Source organism: Ruditapes philippinarum, unplaced genomic scaffold (assembly GCF_026571515.1).
Source record: "Ruditapes philippinarum isolate M1 unplaced genomic scaffold, ASM2657151v2 ctg1245_1_1_1_1, whole genome shotgun sequence".
NCBI lineage: Eukaryota > Metazoa > Mollusca > Bivalvia > Venerida > Veneridae > Ruditapes > Ruditapes philippinarum.
The window spans coordinates 201655-227257 of NW_026857902.1; the positions used below are offsets into that span (position 1 = coordinate 201655).

The 25603-nt window shown below is 35.6% G+C and overlaps 2 protein-coding genes across 2 annotated transcripts in view; one reads left to right on the forward strand and one right to left on the reverse strand.

The window, feature by feature from the left end:
- LOC132751454 (E3 ubiquitin-protein ligase CCNB1IP1-like) overlaps positions 1-25603 on the reverse strand; it is a 39760-nt gene that overhangs the window by 1685 nt on the left and 12472 nt on the right. The window contains exons 8-10 of the mRNA XM_060741609.1: positions 14500-14520; positions 14116-14207; positions 157-238 (exon numbers count right to left, since the gene is read on the reverse strand). Coding sequence (XP_060597592.1) covers positions 157-238; positions 14116-14207; positions 14500-14520 — 195 coding nt within the window. The remainder of the gene's footprint in view (positions 1-156; positions 239-14115; positions 14208-14499; positions 14521-25603) is intronic.
- LOC132751450 (uncharacterized) overlaps positions 15138-25603 on the forward strand; it is a 30804-nt gene continuing 20338 nt past the window's right edge. Inside the window, exons 1-4 of the mRNA XM_060741604.1 lie at positions 15138-15330; positions 22983-23553; positions 23920-24122; positions 25463-25571. Of these exons, the coding sequence (XP_060597587.1) occupies positions 15328-15330; positions 22983-23553; positions 23920-24122; positions 25463-25571 (886 nt within the window). The 5' untranslated portion in view covers positions 15138-15327. The remainder of the gene's footprint in view (positions 15331-22982; positions 23554-23919; positions 24123-25462; positions 25572-25603) is intronic.

Genomic DNA, 25603 nt, shown 5'->3' on the forward strand with positions numbered 1-25603 from the left:
GAGGATCAATAACAATGTGTTGATATGCTTTTAAAATATGCGTAAAAGCACACATTATAATCATTGTTTAACAAAATGTTACAGCAATGCATTATATGAATAAATTTAAAAGTATTTCATAAAAAATAAAAATAAAACATGTATTTAAAATATTACCATGGTCACCATCTCTAACATTCTCCTTTGCCTCAAAAGTTGACGTGGTGATGAACTTTCTTCGCATTGCATCATATAATGACTGAAAAAAAAATCAAACTTTATTTATCACTTCATTTATCGCTTCACAATATTCCTCTATCAAACAGATAAGCCAATCAACTGCATTGTAACATGGTACATGCACAGCATAAAAAACTAGAACTGCCACTGTCGTGGCGTGAATACCCACAGGTGGCAGTATCAGTGATTGGACACCCCACCCCTATCTGCCCCTGGACCCCTACTACAACCCTGAAAAAAAAAAAATTCAACACTCTAAGGCTTACTAAAAGGTACCAAATACAAAACGACCGATGAAATTATATAAAAAAAAAATTTTTTCCACTATCAAAATTATAGTTATAGTCTATAACTATAATTTTGATAGTGGAAAATTTTTTTTTTTTTGTATTTGGTACCTTTTAGTAAGCCTAAGAGTGTTGAATTTTTTTTCAGGGTTGAAGTAGGGGTCCAGGGGCAGATAGGGGTGGGGTGTCCAAACACTGATACTGCCACCTGTGTGAATACCCCCTCACACCACTTCGTCAGAATCAACAGTGGCCATTTAGAGCTGAAGGACAACATCCCTGCCAAATCTGAGGTCACTAAGCCAGTGCATTGCTAAGTTATGTATTCTACCATTGCTTCAAATGTGAAAATGTCAAAATCAATACACTGTGGACAGGTATTCTTAAGCATTTGAGTAGACGAGCTTATTATAGTAAAATCCATGTGACCTTGACCTTTGACACAGTCCCCTAAAAATCAATAGAGGTCTTCTACTGGTCAGAAGCAACCTCAATACCAAATATGAAGACCGTTGCCCAAAACATTCTTATGCAATTGAGTAAAACTTTTTTTAAGTCAAGGCCCCTGTGACATGACATTTGACCCAGTGACCTCAAAATCAATAGGGGTCATCTACTAATCATGACTAACCTCCATGCCAAATATGAAGACTGGAGGTCAAAGGAATCTTAAGTTATTGGGCAGACAAGTTTTTTTTTAGTCAAGGACCCTGTGACCTTGACCTTTAACCCAGTGACCTAAAAATCAATAGGGGTCATCTACTAATCATGACTAACCTCCATGCCAAATATGAAGACTGGAGGTCAAAGGAATCTTAAGTTATTGGGCAGACAAGTTTTTTTTAGTCAAGGACCCTGTGACCTTGACCTTTGACCCAGTGACCTAAAAATCAATAGGGATCATCTACTAATCATGACTAACCTCCATGCCAAATATGAAGATTGTGGGTTAAAGGAATCTTAAGTGATTAGGCGGACAATGTTTTAGTTAAGGCCCCTGTGACATTGACCTTTAACCTGGAGACCTCAAAATAAACAGGGGTCATCTTATGGTCATGGCCAACCTCCATCCCAAATATAATGAATGTGGGTCAATGGAATCTTAAGTTATTGGGCGGACAATTTTTTTAGTCAAGGCCCCTAGCTGTGACCTTGACCTTTGACCTGGTGACCTCAAAATCAATCATCTACTAATCATGACCAATTTAAATACCAAATATGAAGAATGTAAGTCAAAGGAATCTTAAGTTATTGGGCGGAAATGGAAAAGCTGATTCCAGTATACCTCCTTACAACTTCGTTGTGCCCTGGTATAATGAATGTGCATACGTCAATAAACCAAATGACGTCAAGAAAATTACTCACTGTCGTTTAAAGTATTTTTATCAATTTTCTTTTATATTACCATGTTAGAATGGAAATAGGTATTCGTTTTTCTTCATTATAGTATAATAATGCACGGTTTGTCATTCAAACGCTTTGAAATTAATGTCCCAGGCATATCGCCCTTTGTAATTATATCCCTGCGCATTTAAATCCTATACAACAATGCACAAAAAATTGATATCTATTTCCCAATTAAATATTGGTTTAAAAAAATGGTTAAGGTCAATGACTTTGAATCACTGTGAGTTTGAAACCCACCCAATCCTTCTGATGTTTTCATTTGAAAAATCTATTCAGCAATGTCATCAAAGGTTCTACTCAGGTTCCAGACTTGTATCTGATGTAATGTATAGAGGAGCACTTGAAGTCTTCCTCCACCAGTAGTCACAATATCAAGGACAATAGCTCTACAAATACTGATAAAATCCACAAGCTAAACCCCAGGTTCACAGCTACACATGCTGATCAACATTCCTGAAAAGTTTCATGGCTCTAGGTCAATTACTTTTGAGCTCCGCATTGAAAAGTGCAGGTCAATAACTCTGACAAAACACAACTGCACATTCTTATCAACATGTCTGTTAAGTTTCATATATGACTCTACGTCAAATATTTTTTGAGCTACGCGCGACACAAGTTGAAAACCAAGTCAAGGGCTATAAATCTACAAAGGTCAGAGTAAGGATCTATGAATACATGGCGCTAATTTCTTCAACACGTTGCATAATCCATAGTTCATACTTCTCAAGAAACTGAATATAACACGATATACATAATAGAAAGAGCATCGAAACACGAGGCTTTCCGATTTGTACAACAGGGTGTAGGCCCCCAAGTATAAATCAGATTGTCGAGTGTCTCTTTTTGTATCATAGTTAAAAATAAGAATAAGTTCCCTGTTGTCACAATATGAAACCCCAGAAAATAGTCACCAATGAACAAGCATCTGTCAAGTGCAAGTTATCGTCCACGCCCCCTAGTACCTTAAGCAGAATTTGACATTTAAACACCAAAATGGTGAAGTTTTGAATTTAGAACATCCGCAGAATGTTTTCATAAGGCGGTAATCATGGAAACTTCACAGTGTGACACAGTAGTGCCATTCCATGAAATATGGTAAACAGGATCAACAAGGAAAGGCGGCGCTCAATGAACGCAATCCTCACACGACCCAGCAACAAGAGGCGTATGGTCCACAAGTAAAGAATGCGCGTGCCCTGTGCAAATACAAATAAACGTCATTTTGATGGTTAACCAACAATTGATTTCTGATCTCATACATGCATAATAGTTTCAATTTTTTCGGTATTGATGCATAATTGCATTTATAACAATTGCATTCATTTAATATGTTACTTTATTGTACATTTTGTATGTTTTACTATTATGATTTTTTTCTCTTTTAGGCATTAAGCATTAAATGACAATTTCACTATATTGTGTCTTTGGTTCATCTCAAATAAAAAAAACTGAGAAAAACTTTTAAAAAAACAAGCAATCGACATATTGATCATTTCATTTTGAAATATTAATAGCTGTACGTTACGGTTACTATTGTTTATTTCATTTTAATAAAGTTAATCTTTAAGCTTTATATTGCCTTCATTTCCCAGAAGCAGGAATTACCAACAAGCCGGGCCCAGGTGAAATCATGTAGTTTGTACCCTTATGTTCTATATTAACATTTACTGACTAACGCAAGCGCTTCCGTATTAATTGGTGAGAAGGGGGGGGGCTGTAACGCTACAAATTTGGTGGCAGCGGTGGAAAAAAGAATAATCAGGAAAAAAAAAACATACTTAATACCTTTTAATTTAGTTTGTGCACGTGCTATTCGTTTATTGCTATCTTACCTGATACCGTGGCAAATTAGAGTCTTATGCTTGTATTGGGAGACATCGATTGTGAGTCTGTACCTGATATTAGTTAATTGCAGACTGAGAATAAAAGTTTGTCCAATCCACGCTAGGATATAATTTTAGAAAACTTGGAGATGGAGAAAATTATCATAATACTTAAAGACATTAGTTATTCACTTAAGCTCATAAGTACATCAAAATTTTATGTCAGTTCAAAATTAAGTGAGAAGTTCCTTGTCGATGTTCTAGTCTAAGCTATATAATTTACAAAATCAAATTGATAATTTACTTTCAACCTTACAAAAAGATGGTTTTATGCAGAAGGCAGGTCCCCATGACGTATGCATCCGACGAGGGCCAATATTATAAAACAGCACTCCTAATTGTGAAATTAGTGAAAAACAGAATCCCTAAAGAAATCCCAACACGGCAAAATTGTAAAATGTTGCAGGTTCGGTTTGATTGAGTCTGTTTAGGGACGGTAGTGGTAACTGCAATCTGTTCATGTGCGGTACTAGAAAGCGCAAGTTACCGTCCACGCCCAAAACACCGGCTTAACCCTAACCCTAACATTTAAACTTCAAAATGGTGAAATTTAGCCGCAGATGTGTTCAGATGTGAAGACTTTAATAATAAGCCCAACACAAGGCAAAATTGAAAATGCTGCAAGCTCGGTTTAATTGAGTCTGTTCACGGACGGTAGTGGTAACTGCATACAAGCTACGGTTCCCGCCCCCAAGCATTGGCTGAAGCCAAAATCCAACAATTAATATCTGGAAAAAAGAGTGATCGATCGGAATCTGAGGTTATGAAAATCTGGAAACAAAGCGATCCCTCGGAAGCATTAATCACAACAAAATTACATGAAAATTGCAGACTCGGTTTGATTGAGTCTGTAACCTGCATATCGATATCGATAAGACGTCAAAAGACAAATTTAAAAAGCAGGCAACATATCCTATGGGTGATTATACAGTATTCTAGTTGGAATTCTGGAACCACCCAAGATGAAAAATGCAAAATAGGAGATATTAAAATTACCACATAGCATGTATACACAACAATGTCAACATTAGTCATGTAGGAAGTAGGAATATTGGAACCACCCAATACGAAAAAGCCAAATAGTTGAAACTAAAAAATACCACAAACAGCAATTATGTCGTGTTGAACGATCTTTAAGGATAACATCTCTGATGTTCGGGTCGATTTTTACAGCCTCAACACAGCACAAACAACGCTGATGTGGCGATAAGTAGAGAAAATATGGTCCCTACTCCAATTAATTCAGCTACAATATTAAATTGAGCTAAATATTAGTCTAAATCGTCAGACCCGTCATATGTCCGTGGTTTTAAAATGTGTTTCAAAATTCAAAAATGACCAGTTCATGTTAAATATTGAATTCTGTTTAAGCATGGACGGTATCTTGCAATTACCTCTACCGTTTTGAACAGGCTCGATCAACCTGATCCTGCAACATTTTCAATTTTGCCATGCTGGGCTTTCGTTAGGGATTGTTTTTATCTACCTTATTGTCACATTAGTGTTATTTGTGCCCTGTGGGGCCGTAAAAGGTCTCCTCGTATATTTAATCAAAGATGTAATAATGTCGATTCTTGAAGATCCTTCAGGACGAGATTATTGTTGTGAGTGCATGTGGGGGTTGCGTTCATTGAACGTCGCCTTTCCTTGTTGGCCTTGTTTATCATAGTTTAGGTACTTTTAGTTCTTTCCAATTTGACGTTTTTTCTAGTCGGGTGGTTCTAGTATTCCAGTATTCCTAACTTGAATACTGTTTATCACCCTTATGATTTGTTGCCTGCTTTTTATTTTTGTCTTTTGACAGCTTATCTGTGTTATGAGGCTTCATAACCTCTGATCTTTCAAAATTCCATTTTATCTAGTTAAATTTGCCCATTGTTTCTTCGTTAAGGGCACACATTTTTTTCTTGGAGACCATATACTGCTTTTCATGGAATGACACTAACGTGTCCATTGAAGTTTCCTTTAAACTGCCTTATGAATACATCTGCGGATGTTTCAAAATTCAAAATTTTCAAAGTTCATGTTTGTCCAGCATTTTTAAGTGTTGAGAATTGAGTACCGCTCAAACCGGTCCAAGGGGCGTGAGGGATGTTGCACTTTTCAATTGTCCCTCATGTATAGACTCAATCAAACCGAGTCTGCAATTTTCATGTAATTTTGCTGTTTTTAATGCTTCCGAGGGATCACTCATTTTCCAAATATTAATTGTTGAATTTTGGCTTCAGTCAATGCTAGGGGCTGGAACCGTAGCAGCTTGCAATTACTACTACCGTCCATGAACAGACTCAATCAAACCAAGCATGCAACATTTTCAATTTTGCCTTCTTGGTTTTTTTTTAGGAATTCTGTTTTTCATAATGTGTTACGACACTTCCTCGGTATGGTCTTTGTGTATCAACATGATGTTGACCATATGGTATCTGTATATTTTGTGTCATCACTCATATCCAGTTGATCATTTTGAATGACCATTTGTAGACAATCATTACTATTATTGAAGTATTCACACTTATAGAAGTACTGTTTATGGGCCCTCGTCCGATACATGTACGCCATATATAGGGACCTGCTTTCTGGACAAAAACATCTTTTTGTAAAGTCAAGATTACCACATTTAGCAGTTTGATTTTGTAAATTGTATAGCTTAAATATTAGACTAGAAAACTGACAAGAAACTTCTCACTTCATTTTGAACTGACAAAATGTTGATGTACTTATGAGCTTAAGTCAATAACTAATGTCTCTTAAGTATAATCATAATTTTCTCCATCTCCAGGTTTTTCTTAAATTATATCCTCACTCGGAATGAACGAACTTTCATTCTCAGTCTGCAATTAACTTATATCAGGTACAGACTCACAATCGATGTCTCCCAATACGATTGAACGATTGAACCTCCATTTAATGCATAAGAGTCTAATTTACCATCGGTATCAGGTAAGATAGCAATAAGCGAAAAGCACGTGCACAAACTAAATTTAAAGGTATTAAGTATATTTTTTTCTTCTTCGTATTCTATTTATTTAAGTGGTATCCTACCGATGCCACTAAATTTGTGGGGTTACAACCCCAACCCTAATCCCTAACCAATTAATACAGTAACGTTTACGTTAGTCAGTAAATGTTAATATAGAACAGAAGGGGACAAACTGCATGAGTTTACCTGGGCCCGGCTTGTTGGTAAATTGATGTTTACTGCCCGCTTCTGTCTCACTGCACAGTGCATATCCAGTAACGCAGTTAACGTAAAAGTAACGCATTTCCCTTTCTCTGACGTCACAATAAGTAAACCCCAGCAAAAATGAGCCAATCAATGGGCATGCTCTGGAGTGCGGGTAACTATAATACCTGCACTCCAGTTAACGCACTGTGCATATATATGTATACGATTTAACTCTGACACATTTTCAACAGAAAGGTCCCCAAACTATGATACAAATTTTTGCTGGGGTTTACTTATTGTGACGGCAGAGAAAGGGAAAGCGACATTTAGATGCTCGTTCATTGGTTACTTTTCTCCGGGGTTTCATATTGTGACAACAGGGAACGTGTTTTTATGTTTGGCTACGATACAAAACAGAAAGAACATCAAAACATTTGGCAATCTGATTTAACTCGGGGGCTACGCCCTCTCGTACAAATCAGATAGCCTCGTGTTTCGATGCTTTTTCTATTACAAGGAAGCTGGTAAAATAGGATTTAGCTACTTTTAATGATATAACTGCCGTTGCTTCAATGCTTCATCCACGAATTGGCGTTACCTCGTAAAAATGGTCTCAATTACATTTTATCTGCTAAATTAAGTGTAATATGACACGAGTAGATTGGAAAATCTCTCCGGTACACCAAATATAAAAAATCATAAAGTAATATGTACGTTATTGTATTTAAAGATATCAACGAAGCTTTTAAAAAATCGTCATCAATACGCCAGTCAGGTCGTCATTTTCACGAATGATCTTGAAAAATAAACATTTTCATGGATTTTTTTAGGATGTTTAAAGCAACCGTATGCGCCAACTCATTTCTTCCAATTTGGTGCACAATAGAAAATATTGGTCCATTTACTTATCGCGTTGCTCGTTTCAGCTATTAAATTGAACGATTATGCCTTACTTTTGCAAGGTTGTACTATGAAGCACTATGAAAAATAGAAGGCGACTATATATATATATGAACGGATTTCAATTTAGTGTCCAGCTTTATTTGTCAGCCGATGAAAATGCTGTATTTCTTAAAAATTATGTGTGTTAATTTTCATAGAAGAAAAGAAGTCGATACTATATTGAAATCCGTTCATAGTCGCCTTCTATTTTTCATAGTGCTTCACAGTACCGCGTAGTGACGTAATCATGGGCCAAATAAAGCTTGACACTAAATAAACAAGATATGTTTGTAAAACATGTATGCCCCCTATCAGCAGCAAAATAGTCATGTGAAAAGGTTATTATGCATGACTTCTGACCCAGTGATCAAACAATTAATAAGGGTTATCAAGTATCTACTGGTCATGACCTTAACCTTTGACCCCTTGACCCAAAACTCAATAGGGGTCATCTGCTGGTCACGACCAATCATCATACAAAGTTTGAAGTTCCTAGGCCTAAGCGTTTTTAGTTAATTGATCGGAAATCGTTTTAACATACAAGGTCAATGTGACCTTGACCTTTGACCCCTTGACCCCAAAATCAATTGGTCATGACCAATCACCATACCATGTTTGAAGTTCCTAGGCCAAAGGGTTCTTAAGTTATTGATTTGAAAGCATTTTTACCTACAAGGTCAATGTGACCTTGCCCTTTGACCCCTTAACCCCAATATCAATAGGGGTCATTTACTGGTCATGACCAATCACAATACCAAGTTTGAAGTTCCTAGGCCTAAGGGTTCTTTAGTTATTGATCGGAAACCGTTTTTACCTAAGAGGTAAATGTGACCTTGACCTTTGACCCCTTGACCCCAAAATCGATAGGGGTCATCTACTGATCATGACCAATCACCATATCAAGTTTGAAGTCCCTAGGCCTAAGGGTTCTTTCGTTATTGATCGGAAACCGTTTTTAGCTACAAAGTCAATGTTACTTTGACCTTTGACCCTTTAACCCCAAAATCAATAGGGGTCATCTGCTGGTCATGACCAATCACCATACCAAGCTGAAGTTCCTAGGCCTAAGGGTTCTTTCGTTATTGATCGGAAATCGTTTTTACCTACAAGGTCAATGTGACCTTGACCTTTGACCCCTTGACCCCAAAATCAATAGGGGTCATCTACTGATCATGACCAATCACCATACCAAGTTTGAAGTTCCTAGGCCTTAAAGTTCTTTAGTTATTGATCAGAAACCGTTATTGCTTACAAGGTCAATGTGACCTTGACCTTTGACCCCTTGACCCCAAAATCAATAGGGGTCATCTACTGATCATGACCAATCACCATACCAAGTTTGAAGTTCCTAGGCCTTAAAGTTCTTTAGTTATTGATTGGAAACCGTTTTTGCTTACAAGGTCAATGTGACCTTGACCTTTGACCCCTTGACCCCAAAATCAATAGAGATCATCTACTGATCATGACCAATCACCATACCAAGTTTGAAGTTCCTAGGCCTTAAGGTTCTTTATTTATTGATCGGAAACCGTTTTTGCTTACAAGGTCAATGTGACCTTGACCTTTGACCCTTTGACCCCAAAATCAATAGGGGTCATCTACTGGTCATGACCAATCACCATACCAAGTTTGAAGTTCCTAGGCCTAAGGGTTCTTTCGTTATTGATCGGAAATCGTTTTTACCTACAAGGTCAATGTGACCTTGACCTTTGACCCCTTAACCCCAAAATCATTAGGGGTCATCTGCTGGTCATGACCAATCACCATACCAAGTTTGAAGTTCCTAGGCCTAAGGGTTCTTTTGTTAATGATCAGAAACGTTTTTACCCAAGAGGTCAATGTGACCTTGACCTTTGACCCTTGACCCCAAAATCAATAGGGGTCATCTACTGATCATGACCAATCACCATACCAAGTTTGAAGTTCCTAGGCCTTAAAGTTCTTTAGTTATTGATCAGAAACCGTTATTGCTTACAAGGTCAATGTGACCTTGACCTTTGACCCCTTGACCCCAAAATCAATAGGGGTCATCTACTGATCATGACCAATCACCATACCAAGTTTGAAGTTCCTAGGCCTAAGGGTTCTTTCGTTATTGATCGAAAATCGTTTTTACCAACAAGGTCAATGTGACCTTGACCTTTGACCCTTAACCCTAAAATCATTAGGGGTCATCTGCTGGTCATGACCAATCACCACATCAAGTTTGAAGTTCCTAGGCCTAAGGGTACTTTTTTTAATGATCAGAAACCGTTTTTTACCCAAGAGGTCAATGTGACCTTGACCTTTGACCCCTTGACCCCAAAATCAATAGGGGGTCATCTACTGATCATGACCAATCACCATACCAAGTTTGAAGTTCCTAGGCCTTAAAGTTCTTTAGTTATTGATCAGAAACCGTTATTGCTTACAAGGTCAATGTGACCTTGACATTTAACCCCTTGACCCCAAAATCAATAGGGGTCATCTACTGATCATGACCAATCACCATACCAAGTTTGAAGTTCCTAGGCCTTAAAGTTCTTTAGTTATTGATTGGAAACCGTTTTTTGCTTACAAGGTCAATGTGACCTTGACCTTTGACCCCTTGACCCTAAAATCAATAGGGGTCATCTGCTGGTCATGACCAATCATCATACCAAGTTTGAAGTTCCTAGGCCTAAGGGTTCTTTTGTTAATGATCAGAAACCGTTTTTACCCAAGAGGTCAATGTGACCTTGACCTTTGACCCCTTGACCCCAAAATCAATAGGGGTCATCTACTGGTCATGACCAATCACCATACCAAGTTTGAAGTTCCTAGGCCTTAAAGTTCTTTAGTTATTGATCAGAAACCGTTATTGCTTACAAGGTCAATGTGACCTTGACCTTTGACCCCTTGACCCCAAAATCAATAGGGGTCATCTACTGATCATGACCAATCACCATACCAAGTTTGAAGTTCCTAGGCCTAAGGGTTCTTTAGTTATTGATCAGAAACCGTTATTTGCTTACAAGGTCAATGTGACCTTGATCTTTGACCCTTGACCCCAAAATCAATAGGGGTCATCTACTGATCATGACCAATCACCATACCAAGTTTGAAGTTCCTAGGCCTAAAAGTTCTTTAGTTATTGATTGGAAACCGTTTTTGCTTACAAGGTCAATGTGACCTTGACCTTTGACCCCTTGACCCCAAAATCAATAGAGATCATCTACTGATCATGACCAATCACCATACCAAGTTTGAAGTTCCTAGGCCTTAAGGTTCTTTAGTTATTGATCGGAAACCGTTTTTGCTTACAAGGTCAATGTGACCTTGACCTTTAACCCTTTGACCCCAAAATCAATAGGGGTCATCTACTGGTCATGACCAATCAGCATACCAAGTTTGAAGTTCCTAGGCCTAAGGGTTCTTTCGTTATTGATCGGAAATCGTTTTTACCTACAAGGTCAATGTGACCTTGACCTTTGACCCCTTAACCCCAAAATCATTAGGGGTCATCTGCTGGTCATGACCAATCACCATACCAAGTTTGAAGTTCCTAGGCCTAAGGGTTCTTTTGTTAATGATCAGAAACCGTTTTTACCCAAGAGGTCAATGTGACCTTGACCTTTGACCCCTTGACCCCAAAATCAATAGGGGTCATCTACTGATCATGACCAATCACCATACCAAGTTTGAAGTTCCTAGGCCTTAAAGTTCTTTAGTTATTGATCAGAAACCGTTATTGCTTACAAGGTCAATGTGACCTTGACCTTTGACCCCTTGACCCCAAAATCAATAGGGGTCATCTACTGATCATGACCAATCACCATACCAAGTTTGAAGTTCCTAGGCCTAAGGGTTCTTTCGTTATTGATCGGAAATCGTTTTTACCTACAAGGTCAATGTGACCTTGACCTTTGACCCCTTAACCCCAAAATCAATAGGGGTCATCTGCTGGTCATGACCAATCACCATACCAAGTTTGAAGTTCCTAGGCCTAAGGGTTCTTTTGTTAATGATCAGAAACCGTTTTTACCCAAGAGGTCAATGTGACCTTGACCTTTGACCCCTTGACCCCAAAATCAATAGGGGTCATCTACTGATCATGACCAATCACCATACCAAGTTTGAAGTTCCTAGGCCTTAAAGTTCTTTAGTTATTGATCAGAAACCGTTATTGCTTACAAGGTCAATGTGACCTTGACCTTTGACCCCTTGACCCCAAAATCAATAGGGGTCATCTACTGATCATGACCAATCACCATACCAAGTTTGAAGTTCCTAGGCCTTAAAGTTCTTTAGTTATTGATTGGAAACCGTTTTTGCTTACAAGGTCAATGTGACCTTGACCTTTGACCCCTTGACCCTAAAATCAATAGGGATCATCTACTGATCATGACCAATCACCATACCAAGTTTGAAGTTCCTAGGCCTTAAGGTTCTTTAGTTATTGATCGGAAACCGTTTTTGCTTACAAGGTCAATGTGACCTTGAACTTTCACCCTTTGACCCCAAAATCAATAGGGGTCATCTACTGGTCATGACCAATAACCATACCAAGTTTGAAGTTCCTAGGCCTTAAGGTTCTTTAGTTATTGATCGGAAACCGTTTTTGCTTACAAGGTCAATGTGACCTTGACCTTTGACCCCTTGACCCCAAAATCAATAGGGGTCATCTACTGGTCATGACCAATCACCATACCAAGTTTGAAGTTCCTAGGCCTAAGGGTTCTTTAGTTATCACTCGGAAACCATTTGGTCTACGGACCGACGGACCAACGGACCGACAAGTGCAAAGCAATATACCCCCTTTTCTTCGAAATGGGGGCATAATTATGTTAGTGTTCATCCTTAGCTGTTCTACAGAAATTAGAAACATTCTCCTGTCGCTATCGCTCCCGTCGAAGTTTCTAATTTCTGTAGAACAGCACGGATGAACACTAACATATACGTAGTATCGAATTTTTTTCTTCTATGAAAATTAACACATAATTTTTAAGAAATACAGCGTTTTCATTTGATGACAAATAAAGCTGGACACTAAATCGAATTTCGTTCATAGTCGACTTCTATTTTTCATAGTACTTCATAAAACCGCAAAGTGACGTAATAAAGTAAATAATAATGAGGCCAAATAAAGCTTGACACTAAGTATGTTAGTATTCATCCTTAGCTGTTCTACAGAAATTAGAAACATTCTCCTGTCGCTATCGCTCCCGTCGAAGTTTCTAATTTCTGTAGAACAGCTCGGATGAACACTAACATATACATATAATACAGACAATGTCACATAGACTAAGAGGACACAACAGAAGTGCACATGCACTTGAATATCGTATTTCACCAATTTAGTGGTTTTATACCGTAAAGAAACTATAGACAATTTAATTTAGTCAGACAACAACGTTGCTTAATATGAGCAACTTTACGATCTTCATCAAGGTTTGTCAGCATCTTTTTAATTTTCAGTTTCACAAATAATGAAATTGAACGACACTTAATTGAGATAAACACTGGTGTTGGTGAGCGAATAACCCAGAATACCACCGTCAATAAAATAGCAATGCCGCTGTTTTCGTCAGATGTGACGTCATCAGCGATGACGTAACTTAATAAGGACTGTAACAAGGAAGTCACTATAAATTACAATTCTTTTCTGGGTTGTGAACTAATAAAAGTACTGTGAGTGAATTTTGAGGTAAACTTTGTGAAATTTACAATTATACTGTATATTATTAATTGCTATTTATCAATATTTTTAATATCATTTTGATGATTTACATATTTAAGGATTATCACTCAATAAACTGCTGAAATTTCAAGCAAAGCAAGAGCAATCAGTGATCATATGTGTTGACTCATGCCAGCCAATTGCATGTTGCAGCTACTGTGTAGCAGCTGGGACGGAAGATAAGTTAATCATTAACAGCCTAACAGGCCAAAACACCTTTTCATTCAAAGGCCATAACTTCCCTATTGATGTGATGAACTTGTAACAACTTGCATTTAATTTTAACCAATGTAGTCTAACCAGGCTACTATTAAGTACAGTTTTAATATTTCTGATCTATCAATATTAAAATCCCCCAGACTCACAGTTTAAAGCAAGACATTAAGCAGCTATTCAATTTTTATGGTGTGTTGTTTCACTCATGTTTCTGTCTGAAAACACACTGAACCACACACAACCTTTTGCCAACCCCCTCCACCCCAACATTCTTTAAATAAAAAGCTTTTTGCTTACCTGAAGTTTCTGGTGTTGCCTGTTTCTCTCTTGAAGCTTATCAGAAATCTCATTCAGTTTTTTCTTTGTGTCTTCTACATCTTTTTTTGATGCTGAAATATTAATTTTATTGAAACTCTGACACAAGAAGTTTTCATTTCACAAAAAAATGCTTAAATCAGCTTTAAACCTCTGTACCTGAACATATTGAAATTTGAATTTCTTAATAACCATCATTAGAACATAATTTGACAATTTCACACAAAGTAAATTTCAATTTGTAATTTTACTTTAAACAATTTTGATCAAACAAAACCGAAGAAAGACATTAAATTCGGTTACATAATTACAATTAATGATCATTATATTTGTGGGATATCTAGTTAAAACTACTTCAGTACAAACCTGAAAGCTGTGTCTTTAATGCTGGGCAAAGTTAAGAAAAACAAGGTAATACAAGGGAGACAACTAATTTAAATTTTAATCAAACTAAGGGAGACAACTTGATATTAGCTGTCACTAATAATGTGATAAACTATCAACTTTGTAAAATAGATTGTTCAGTAGGCCTAATATTCGATGAACATTACCTTTTGGTTTTTCATATGAATTATCACTTTTGCAATTAGTTAGATATTTTCTAGTCAAATTTGATGGTATATTTGACAAAATTGACAAAAGATATTGAAGTTAAAGTATTTCATTTTATTACCAACTCTTCACATATATATATATATAATGTGATAATTACAGCTTTAAATAGAAAAAATATAAAGGTTTTCGTATCAAAAATAAACTTGGTAAAAAGTTGTCCATAATAAATTGTGCAACACTAAAAATGTAGACATATTTTTAAAGCAGCATTTGAGAGCATGTTTATTTTGGTATGTTAATCATTCATAGACACGATTATTCACCCGCATAGTAATTGTGAGCGTGTCACAATTACACTGGGTTAAAGCAAATACAAAAGGTGAAACCATTATTGTATACATCTATTTATAACTTGTAGATACAATCCATATATGGATTACGTGTTACCCGGCTTCACCTTTTTCACCACAAATGGTAACCAACCTAGCCTGGGGCACCAGACATACAAAACTTTTGTGATATGTGAACAACTATTGTGACAATATAATACACTGTGACTCAAGGTTTAAACGTGAATATCAAGTTATACCAAGTTATTAACAGGCAGCTCTGTGGATTTTGAATGGTTTATACTCCAAAATGGTGAGATTTTAATGATAGAATACAGTTTTATGAAGTTTATAAACTTTTAGCTAAATGTTATAGTGTGATATTGAAGTAAGATGTATTATCACATGTCAGGCTAGTAAAGTACGACAAACACAGGTATGGTTGCCAGTTTGTCCAGTATCATAGTGTTCAGGTGTAAAACTCAGGTAAAATCAATGTCAACCATAAATGTATTTCACAGTTTGTATGGGTTTGTATACAATATAAAATGTTTGAAGTGCTTTTTTTTCTTCAATACACATCTATAAGAGTAAAATAGTTTGTAAAGTATACCTCATAATGTAAATTGTCTGCCTTATGATAATAAAGTATAAAACACATACAGTTTTACAAAATGTATTACTACTGTGTATGTTAAGTAGTATTTTATATATATAATATGTATTATTTGTAAATTTTTGAATTATTTCAGCTTTAGTATGTAACTGGTGTTAAAAAAAAAAATAAACCTTTCAGCAAATTTAAGTTCAGGCTTCAATACTTGACAACACATAGAAATTAGAATAATTACTTGCCTATGAAGTGTAATAATGGTGGCTTATATACTTAACCTTTGACCATGCAACTAAATTTGTGCCAGTTTTGAATTCAACAGGTTAAAGGATATCAACATAAAAATACAAAAATTATGCAAGTCCAACATTGCAGAGCCTGCGGTCAGACTGCAAAGATGAGGCAAAGGCAGGTCACTTTTGGTCCCAGTAGATTAAAAGTTATTCTTGAAATTTTACTTTCAAAATCTCCATAAACTTTAAACAGCAAACTTTAGTAACAATTATTATGGTAAATAAAAAAATAATAAAAAATAAAAATGTGAATATAAAGATGATGAGTTCAGTCCCTGTTGGAATTGGAACCAATTGTGTCTTGGTAGCATAACATTATATAATTATGTATATTTAATTTAAAAAACCCAGCTTTACTGTGTCAAAGTGACTATGCAAGAAGAAAAAAAGCAAGATTTTAGATATTTTGAAACATTTATCACTTGGATATAGAATAAAAGTTGAAATTGTTTTAGTACATATTTCCATTATTTCTAATAATGTGATTTTATCTATACTTTTTCATAATGCCATTCTCAGTGTGTAATTTTGAAAAATTATTTTATTATGTAGAATGTCTGGTGTAAAACATGCATGTTGACATGTAATCCGACTGGATCTGAAGAGGAAATACATTCTCCAATAAATGACATAATAAAATGTAAAATTATCCTGTTTTTGTGTAAAACTGAATCTACTCTTATTAAATGTATTGGTTAAAGCTGCATGCCTCCAGATGAGCCAAACTATTTTTACTGTGCTAAATTAAACTCCAAAATGAAAAGTGTTGCAACACAAAAATCAATATTAAGTTTATTTCTGAGTATATTTCTTTAACATCCTTCGCTTATTTTTCTGTTTATAGTGCTACACTTGAATTGTATAAGAATTTCAAATTCTATGTTTTTAGACTTTTTGACCCCAGTGGAGGTCCTTTAATATAGTTTTCAAACTTTGTAATGTTTCTTTTACTTAAGACCTTCTGAATTTGTGTACTGAATTTGCCCTAGAATAAATGAAGAACAGTCCAGATACCTATACAAAAACAACAAGATTGCATTTGAGAAAAATGCTATGCCACCGCATTAATACAATATAAATAGTAGTGTAGGAACAGATTTTTTTTGTTTCAATACAATTTTGAAGATTGTCATAATGCATAAATCCCTGACCTTATAAATAATCTAATTCTTATTATCAGATTAGTGGTTAAATCTGTTGTTAACTCAATAAAAGATCAGAGTAGGAATATATCAATGCACGCGAGTCTAGTGAATTTGGTGGTGAAGGTCATATTTCACACAGCCTAAATTTTATGACTACATCAAAGGACAACACAGTAAGACACTTTGTCAAAATCTAGGTCAGCTGAAATCAAAGTTCACTTTACATCTTAATCTGTGCACATGGTTCAAATTTCAAGGCTGTACATCAAAGGACAAGAAAGTAGGCCACATCATCAAAATCTAGGTCACCTGATATCAAAGTTCAATTTTACAACTAAAACTGTGCACATGGTCAAAATTTCATTGCTGTACATCAAAGGACAAGAAAGTAGGTCACTGTCCCCTTGGGCAAGGCAAAATTTTGGACCCAAGGGTTTAATTCAAAACAATCTTGATACAGATCCACCGAACAACATTTCAAGTCAAATATCTAAGCTGTAGCTTTCTCCCATTCAGAAAACATTTGTTTTATTATATGTTTTTACTATGTGTACATAATGAGAATCACTGCCCCCGGGCAGGGCCAATTTTGACACCAGGGGCATAATTAAAACACCTTTGGTAGAGGACCTATAGATGATATTATATAGCAAACATCAAAGCTCTAAGCCTTGTACCTTCAGACAAGAAGATTTTAGAATTTTTTACCATATGTACATTGTGAAAATCAATGACCCCTGGGGATGGGGCCAATTTTGACCCCAGGGCTATAATTTGTACAATCTTGCTAGAGGTTCACTACACAATGTTTCATGCAAAATATCTTAACTCTAGCATTTGTAAATTAAGAGAAGATGATTTTTTAAGTTTTTACTATATACATATAAGGAAAACCTATGGCCCCCGGGGCGGGGCTAATTTTAACACTAGAGACAAAATTTGAACAACTTTGGTAGAGTACCTATAGATGATATCATTTAACAAATATTAAAGCTCTAAGCCTTGTACCTTCAGATAATAAGATTTTTTGATTTTTTTACTATTATGTATATATTGAAAATCAATGACCCCTGGGGCGCGTGCAATTTTGACCCCAGGGCTATAATTTGAACAATCTTGCTAGAAGTTCACTTCTCAATGTTTCATGCAAAATATCTAACCTTTAGCATTTGTCAATTGCTAGAAGAAATTTTTTACTATATACATATAAGGAAAACCAATGACCCCCGGGGCGGGGCAGATTTTGACCCCAGGGCTATAATTTGAACAATCTGGGTAGAGGTCTACCAGACAATGCCTTATGCAAAATATCTAAGCTCTAGGCCTTTTGGGTCTTTACAAGAAGGTATTTTAAATTTTTACTATATGTACATATAGTGAAAATCAATGACCCCCGGGGCAGGCCGATTTTGACCCCAGGGCTATAATTTGAAAAATCTTGGTAAGGGTCTACCAGACAATGCCTTATGCAAAATATCTAAGCTCTAGGCGTTTTGGGTCTTTACAAGAAGGTATTTTAAAATTTTTACTATATGTACATATAGTGAAAATCAATGACCCCTGGGGCGGGGCCGATTTTGACCCCAGGGCTATAATTTGAACAATCTTGGTAGAGGTCTACCAGACAATGCCTTATGCAAAATATCTAAGCTCTAGGCCTTTTAGGTCTTTACAAGAAGATTTTTTAAATTTATTCTTATAATTCCTTTTGGTTGCCATGGAAACCAGATTTCTGCATGGAATGAAATTCTTTGAACAACTTTGGAAGCCCTTCACCCAAGGATCAATCCTGCCAAGTTTAGTTGAAATTGGACTAGTGGTTTTTCACAAGAAGATTTTTTAAGTTCACTATATAATCTATATAACACACACACACACAAACAAACACACACACACACACAGGTGAATCGCTATATGCCACCGCATCGCAGATGCTGCGGTGGCATAAAAATTTAGGTACCAAAAGTATAGAGCCTGTTCAGACTGCACAGATTTGCAAGCTGCCCTGGTTTTATACTTTCAGATCCAACAAGTTTAAGATTTATTTAAGCATTAGCAGCAAATTTTCGCCATACATTATAACATGTTTACAAGGCTTTTTCCCAATGGAATTTTCTTTAAAATCATGCAGTTTTCCCAAAAAGATAAACTTACACCAACTTTTTTACTTCCCAAATTAGCAATATTAAATTCCCAAAATAAAGAAGCCAAGGTCCTTTCCCAATTAAGTGCTTAGACGGTAGTTGCTTAATTTAAATTTTTGCTTGATTTATATAATAGACTTCCTTTGCTTTGAAGTATTTATGAGGTATTATCTTAGCTATAAGATGTCAATAATCCACCTCAAGCAGGGTTCTAACTTAGCAGCATAATACAAGATTTCTAAGAATCTGATACTTCCAATACATTTTTGTGTCGCCTCTACGGAGTAGTGGCGACATATAGGGATCACTTCTCCGTCGTCTGTCTGTCTGTCCGTCCGTCCGTCACAAAACTTGTCCGGACTACCCCTCATAAACTACTGGTGCAATTTCATCCAAACTTTACAGGAATGATCAGTATCAAGTCTAGTTGTGCATATTGTCAGCATTTTCCGGTTCAATGATTTTTGTCAGAGTTATGGCCCTTTAATGATTTTAATTTTAAAGTTTGTCCGGATTACTTCTCTTATACCACTAATGCAATTTCAATGAAACTTTACAGGATTGATCTCTAGCTCAAGTCCTTGCGCATATTGCAAGGGTTTTCCGGTTGAATGATTTTTGGTCGAGTTATGGCTCTTTGATAAAAAGGTGTTTTTTTCTGTGTGTTGCCAGATACACAAAAGCTTGTCCGGACTACTCCTCATAAACTACTGGTGCAATTTCATCCAAACTTTACAGGAATGATAAGTACCAAGTCTAGTTGTGCATATTGTCAGCATTTTCCGGTTCAATGATTTTTGTCAGAGTTATGGCCCTTTAATAATTTTTATTTTTAAAGTTTGTCCGGACTAGTTCTCTTATACCACTTATGCAATTTCAATGAAACTTTACAGGATTGATTTGTAGCTCAAGTCCTTGCGCATATTGCACGGGTTTTCCGGTTGAATGATTTTTGGCTGAGTTATGGCCCTTTGATAAAAAGGTGTTTTTTTCTGTGTGTTGCCAGATATACAAAAGCTTGTCCGGACTACTCCTCATAAGCTACTGGTGCAATTTTATCCAAACTTTACATGATTGATCAGTACCAAGTCTAGTTGTGCACTGTCCGTCTGTCTGTCCGTCTGTCACAAAATTTGTCCCAACATGAAATTGGCCATTATGAGGCGACACATGTGATTACTGATCGCTCTTGTTGATAGTTTAATTCTTCATTAAGAAGGAAAATTTAATCTAGTGAACAGAATTTTTCTTGAATTACACATGGCTAAAATGAATCATAATTAAAACAAATTTAAGAAGAAAAAAAAGCGGAATTGAGGGTCACCATCCTATTTTTGAGTAATCTGTTCCTGAAAGTTGGTTCCAGCTAGTTTTATGCAATCTGTAAAAGAAGGTATTCCCTGTCATATTGCGAAACTTGCTGAAATTGACCGCAGCTTTTTTTATTCTACAGTTATTTTTGCATTATGATAGAAATTCTCATCCAGTTATGCCCCATAAATTTTTCTTCCAGTTAGGACCCTCTTTTTGAAGATAATTGCAATAGACATTTACTCATTGAAGCATTTCTTCTGCAATATCCAAAGTAAAAAGAACATCTTATTACATTTCTTATCAAGATATATATCTGACCAGGCTTAATACTATTGGTTACATTATTTGGATATGGGAAGGCATGTTGCTTTTTGTTACGGAAAATCACTTAAATCCTCAAAAGAAGATTTCAAATTCTGAGCTGAACAAGATTTTTTGTAGTCAAAATTCAGCATGGTAATAATATGATCAACAAGCAATTATCATAGTATTGCAAGCAATCCATAAGTCCCCTACCGGTTAGAACCCCATCAACATTCTGAAGGGCCATTGGCCATTCACTAATGTTTCAATTTTTCTCTATTTTAAGTAAATTTGTTGGAAAAGTTCTTTAAAAGTGATCACAGGAAACAGTTTTTATGAACAGACAGACAGACGGACTGAAGGACACTCTAAAGTTAATATTTGAAACATCCCTGTTACCAAAATATAACATTTTAAAAAGCAAAATTCTTAAAGAGGAGATATTTCTCTGGAATTAAAGATGCAATTTCATAAAAATTTCAGCTCTTTTTGACTAATCACAAATAGTGTTATATTTGCCATGTTTTAAGCCTATTTGTTGCCAAGGCAACCAATATTTTTTCAAAATAGGAAGAACAGATAAGACATGCATAATCTCAAGACTGCCATCTACCCATATGTCAAGTTTCATAAAAATATTTCCAGTACTTTTTGAGTTATCACTGGATTCAGTTTATGTGTAAAATTTGCCATATTTTCAGTCTATGTGTTGCCATAGCAACCAGAATTTTCAACATAGGAAGAAAAGAAAAAGACGTGCATAATCTCCAGACTGCCATCTACACATATTACAAGTTTCATAAAAATATTTCTATTACTTTTTGCGTTAACACTGGATCCAGTTTATGTGTAAAAATTGCCATATTTTCAGTCTATTTGTTGCCATAGCAACCAGAATTTTCAACATAGGAAGAAAAGAAAAAGACGTGCATAATCTCCATACTGCCATCTATCCATATATCAAGTTTCATAAAAATATTTTCAGTACTTTTCAAGTTATCGCGGGATCCAGTTTTGTGGACGGACGGACGGACTGACGGACTGACAGACGGACGGACGGACAGACGGACGGACAGACAGACAGACAGACGGACGGAGGGTAAACCTAAAGTCCCCTCCGGTAAACCGGTAGGGGACTAATAATGTGAGAAAAAGTCACAGTGGTAGCTAATTAATAATGTGTATAAAAAGCGGCATTGTCACAGATGTGACACATGGCAGGGAAACATGTCACATGGTGGTATAGAAATGTCACAGATGTTACAAATGTGAAGTAATATTGATATTTTATACATTCATACAATATTAGCTCTTGATACTACAAACTATCAACAGTGATATGTGACTCAGTGTGAACAATGATATTTTATCTTTGTGACTGATATAATTCTTGGATAATTTTATTTATCTTCAATCTTTGTGTAAAAAATACTTTGAACTATTTAATGATTATGATATTCTGCAACCATGAATAGCAGATAAAATGATATAGGAAAAATTAGTTAATTCTAATATAGTCTCAATAGATTAATATTTTTTTTACATCATTTAGAACTTTAAGAAAGTTTGAAGATATGTGTTTTCATTTTTTGATATTATATTTCAGATCTAATATATGTATATTCTTTACAGATGAAAAATAATTGTTGCATTAGATAAATTTTGTTTTATTAATATTCTGTTTAATAAACTGCAATGTGTTTAAACCATAAGCTACTGAGTTTTAAAAAATGACTTACCTAAGACTGACTTTGGTACTGAATTTTTTTCTTATTTTAGAGATTTTAAAAAGTGCAGACTGGCCTGGCTTTAGGCAGGTTTATGCTGTTACTACAAATTCTAAACCAATTTTAAAGAGATTTGATTGGCTCAAAACACTTTTATATGTTCATAATATTTTACTGCTTGGTTACTCATTCACACAGACATTAAAGCATCGGATAAGACAAGTTCAGATCAACACCAGGTTAATATTGACACTAAAATGTACACTAATTTTCAGCACTTACTGATCATGATCAATCCAGGTTACATAAATGGTATAGATAAATGGAGCAAGATATTATCTTATATTATTTGTATATTTCTAACGGCATATCTGAATGGAACAGGCAAAAAATATTGTTTTTCAAATCATTTTGAATTTATTTCAGGCCTCCGATCAACCGGACATTAAGCCATTACAAACTGGTTTTCCCCCGCTACACTTATTGTCAGCAGTTAACTCAACATCAGTGGCTTCATCTGTTACTGCTGGGACATCGTCAGTTCCTGTCTCCCTCATACCAGTATTCCAACCAAGCATGTTTGGTTCAGGCCTGATTGGGCTTCCTCTGACATTAAATCAACAAGCCTTGTTTCAAGCTAACATGGATGCTGCAGCAAAAAGTGCCAAATCATTAGCATCAGGTGCTGTTGCATTACAAGAAAATCCTAATACAAGCGGCTCAAAAGTTTCTGGGAACAGTTCCGGAAAGTCAAATCTAAAAAGAAAGTTTGCAGATGCATTGTTGGAAAGAAAAATGGACCAGACACCAGTTGAAATTGCAGCTGATCTTACAAGAGTTCAACAAAGAACTAACAAGGGGAAGGTATACAGCTGGATGTGGTCGGCAAATCCTAAACGACAGAGGGCTAGAATAACTGAGACAATGAAAAGGGAGATAATTGAGTTCTGTAAGAATCATTCCATGCTGAAACAGGGGGAAATAGCTGATATATTTGGTAAGTTGAACTAAAGGTTTTATAACGAACACAATGTTAAACTATTAAATAGCATTGTTAATTGTTTGATTAAAAATGTTTATTACAATATATAATGAAGAAGTGCATCATCATTTAAGGACAAAACACTCATAATCAGACAGACAGACAGACAGATAACTTTATTCACTCAAGCACATGTGTGTACAATATGAGGATTTTCTTATATAATGAATATAAAACATAAGTTTTCCAGCTGTAAACATACATACAATTTTACACAATATCTTTTTATTAATGTAGCATGAAACAATATGACTATTAAAGGTTGTTTTCTGGTAAATATAGAATGGTGCAGCATTATTATTGTGTTACCATTTTCTTCAGGAGTCGACCGAACGACTGTTACCAAGATGTTAAAGAGGAGTCAGGAAGCTCAGGATAATGATGAAGCGATATATGATCCTAGCAGGAAATACAGAGACCCACAGTATGAACTCGAAGATATGCTATATAGATGGATCAGTAATTCTACAAAACACCATCCCATTAACCAACCAGTGTGGTCATGTGATCAACTTCTTGAGCAGGTAGAGGAACTTTTATTAAATACACGCAGAATGTATATTTAAGTAATGATATCGGTTTCAGCAGTGTTTATCAGCTATTTAACACTGGTTTGGACTTTTGATGAATAGGAGTTGACCATGAAGGCTGTAGACCTAATTTTTAAAGTTTTTTCGCATCAAAAAGACAAAGTCGGTGTTAAATAGACAATAAACACTGTTAAAACTGATATTATTTCGATTCTAACAAGCCACAAAAATAGCCATGTCTGAAATTATTCAGGCATTGGTGGTTGACATGGTATTACAGTTCTATGAAATTTGATTGTCAACACTGTTACATGGGAGGTTATTTATTGAAAATTTACCAACTTGGTCATCTTGTTCATGTATATAATGTTTTAAAGATACATCATTGTCAAGTTTTATGAAAATATTATGGAGTTATCAGTTATGGCCATTTAATTTCTAAAATAAACTGGCCTTAAATCCACATATTTTAAAAGTTTTTTTTAATAATTATATTGTACAGAAAGGGGTTCAAGTATTGTATGGCTATCCAGAGATAATTTCCCATAAAACGTTTGGAAGCAATCAAAAGTTTATTGTGTTAAAATATATTTTTGAACACTTAAAGCCACTTCAAAAGCATGAATATTTTCAATGTGACGAAATTACATGAGATATGATTTTTTTGAGTGCTTTGATAAATTAATATTTCTTCTGAGATACATTATATTTTGGAACATTATGAAATTGTAGAGTTGTTGCCTTATAAAAATTATGTCTTAGCTGTACATGATGACATTAAAATTTTATCTACATAATGTATTTTGTACTTGTATCATAGTTTGGGGACCTTTCTGTTGAAAATGTGTCAGGGTTAAATCGTATACATATACATGCACAGTGCGTTAACTGGAGTGCGGGTATTAGTTACCCGCACTCCAGAGCATGCCCATTGATTGGCTCATTTTTGCTGGGGTTTACATATTGTGACGGCAGAGAAAGGGAAAGCGACAGAAATATCATATTCAGATGTTCGTTCATTGGTTCATTTTTGCCGGGGTTTCATATTGTGACAACAGGGAACGTGTTTTTATGTTTGACTATGATACAAAAGAGAAAGAACACCAAAACACTCGGTAATCTGATTAATACTCGGGGGCTACGCCCCCTCGTACAAATCAGATAACCTCGTGTTTCGGTGCTCTTTCTATTACTTAAACCGTCTAAATGCTTTGATGTAAGGTAATTATTAAACCATATGGACTTATTTGAGTAACCACCCTTTCAGTTTAGCATGATCAACCCTTAACCAAAATTTGAATATGAATGCAATACATTTCTTATTTTCTGACTAGGCCCAGGAGTTACAGAATCTGAGTGAAACAGGAAATGAATTATATCCAGACATGGATTGGCTGCTGGACTTTCTGGAGAGATTTAGACTGAAAAGATTTATTACAGACTGTGAGTATATAAAAATTACATTTTAGGTGACA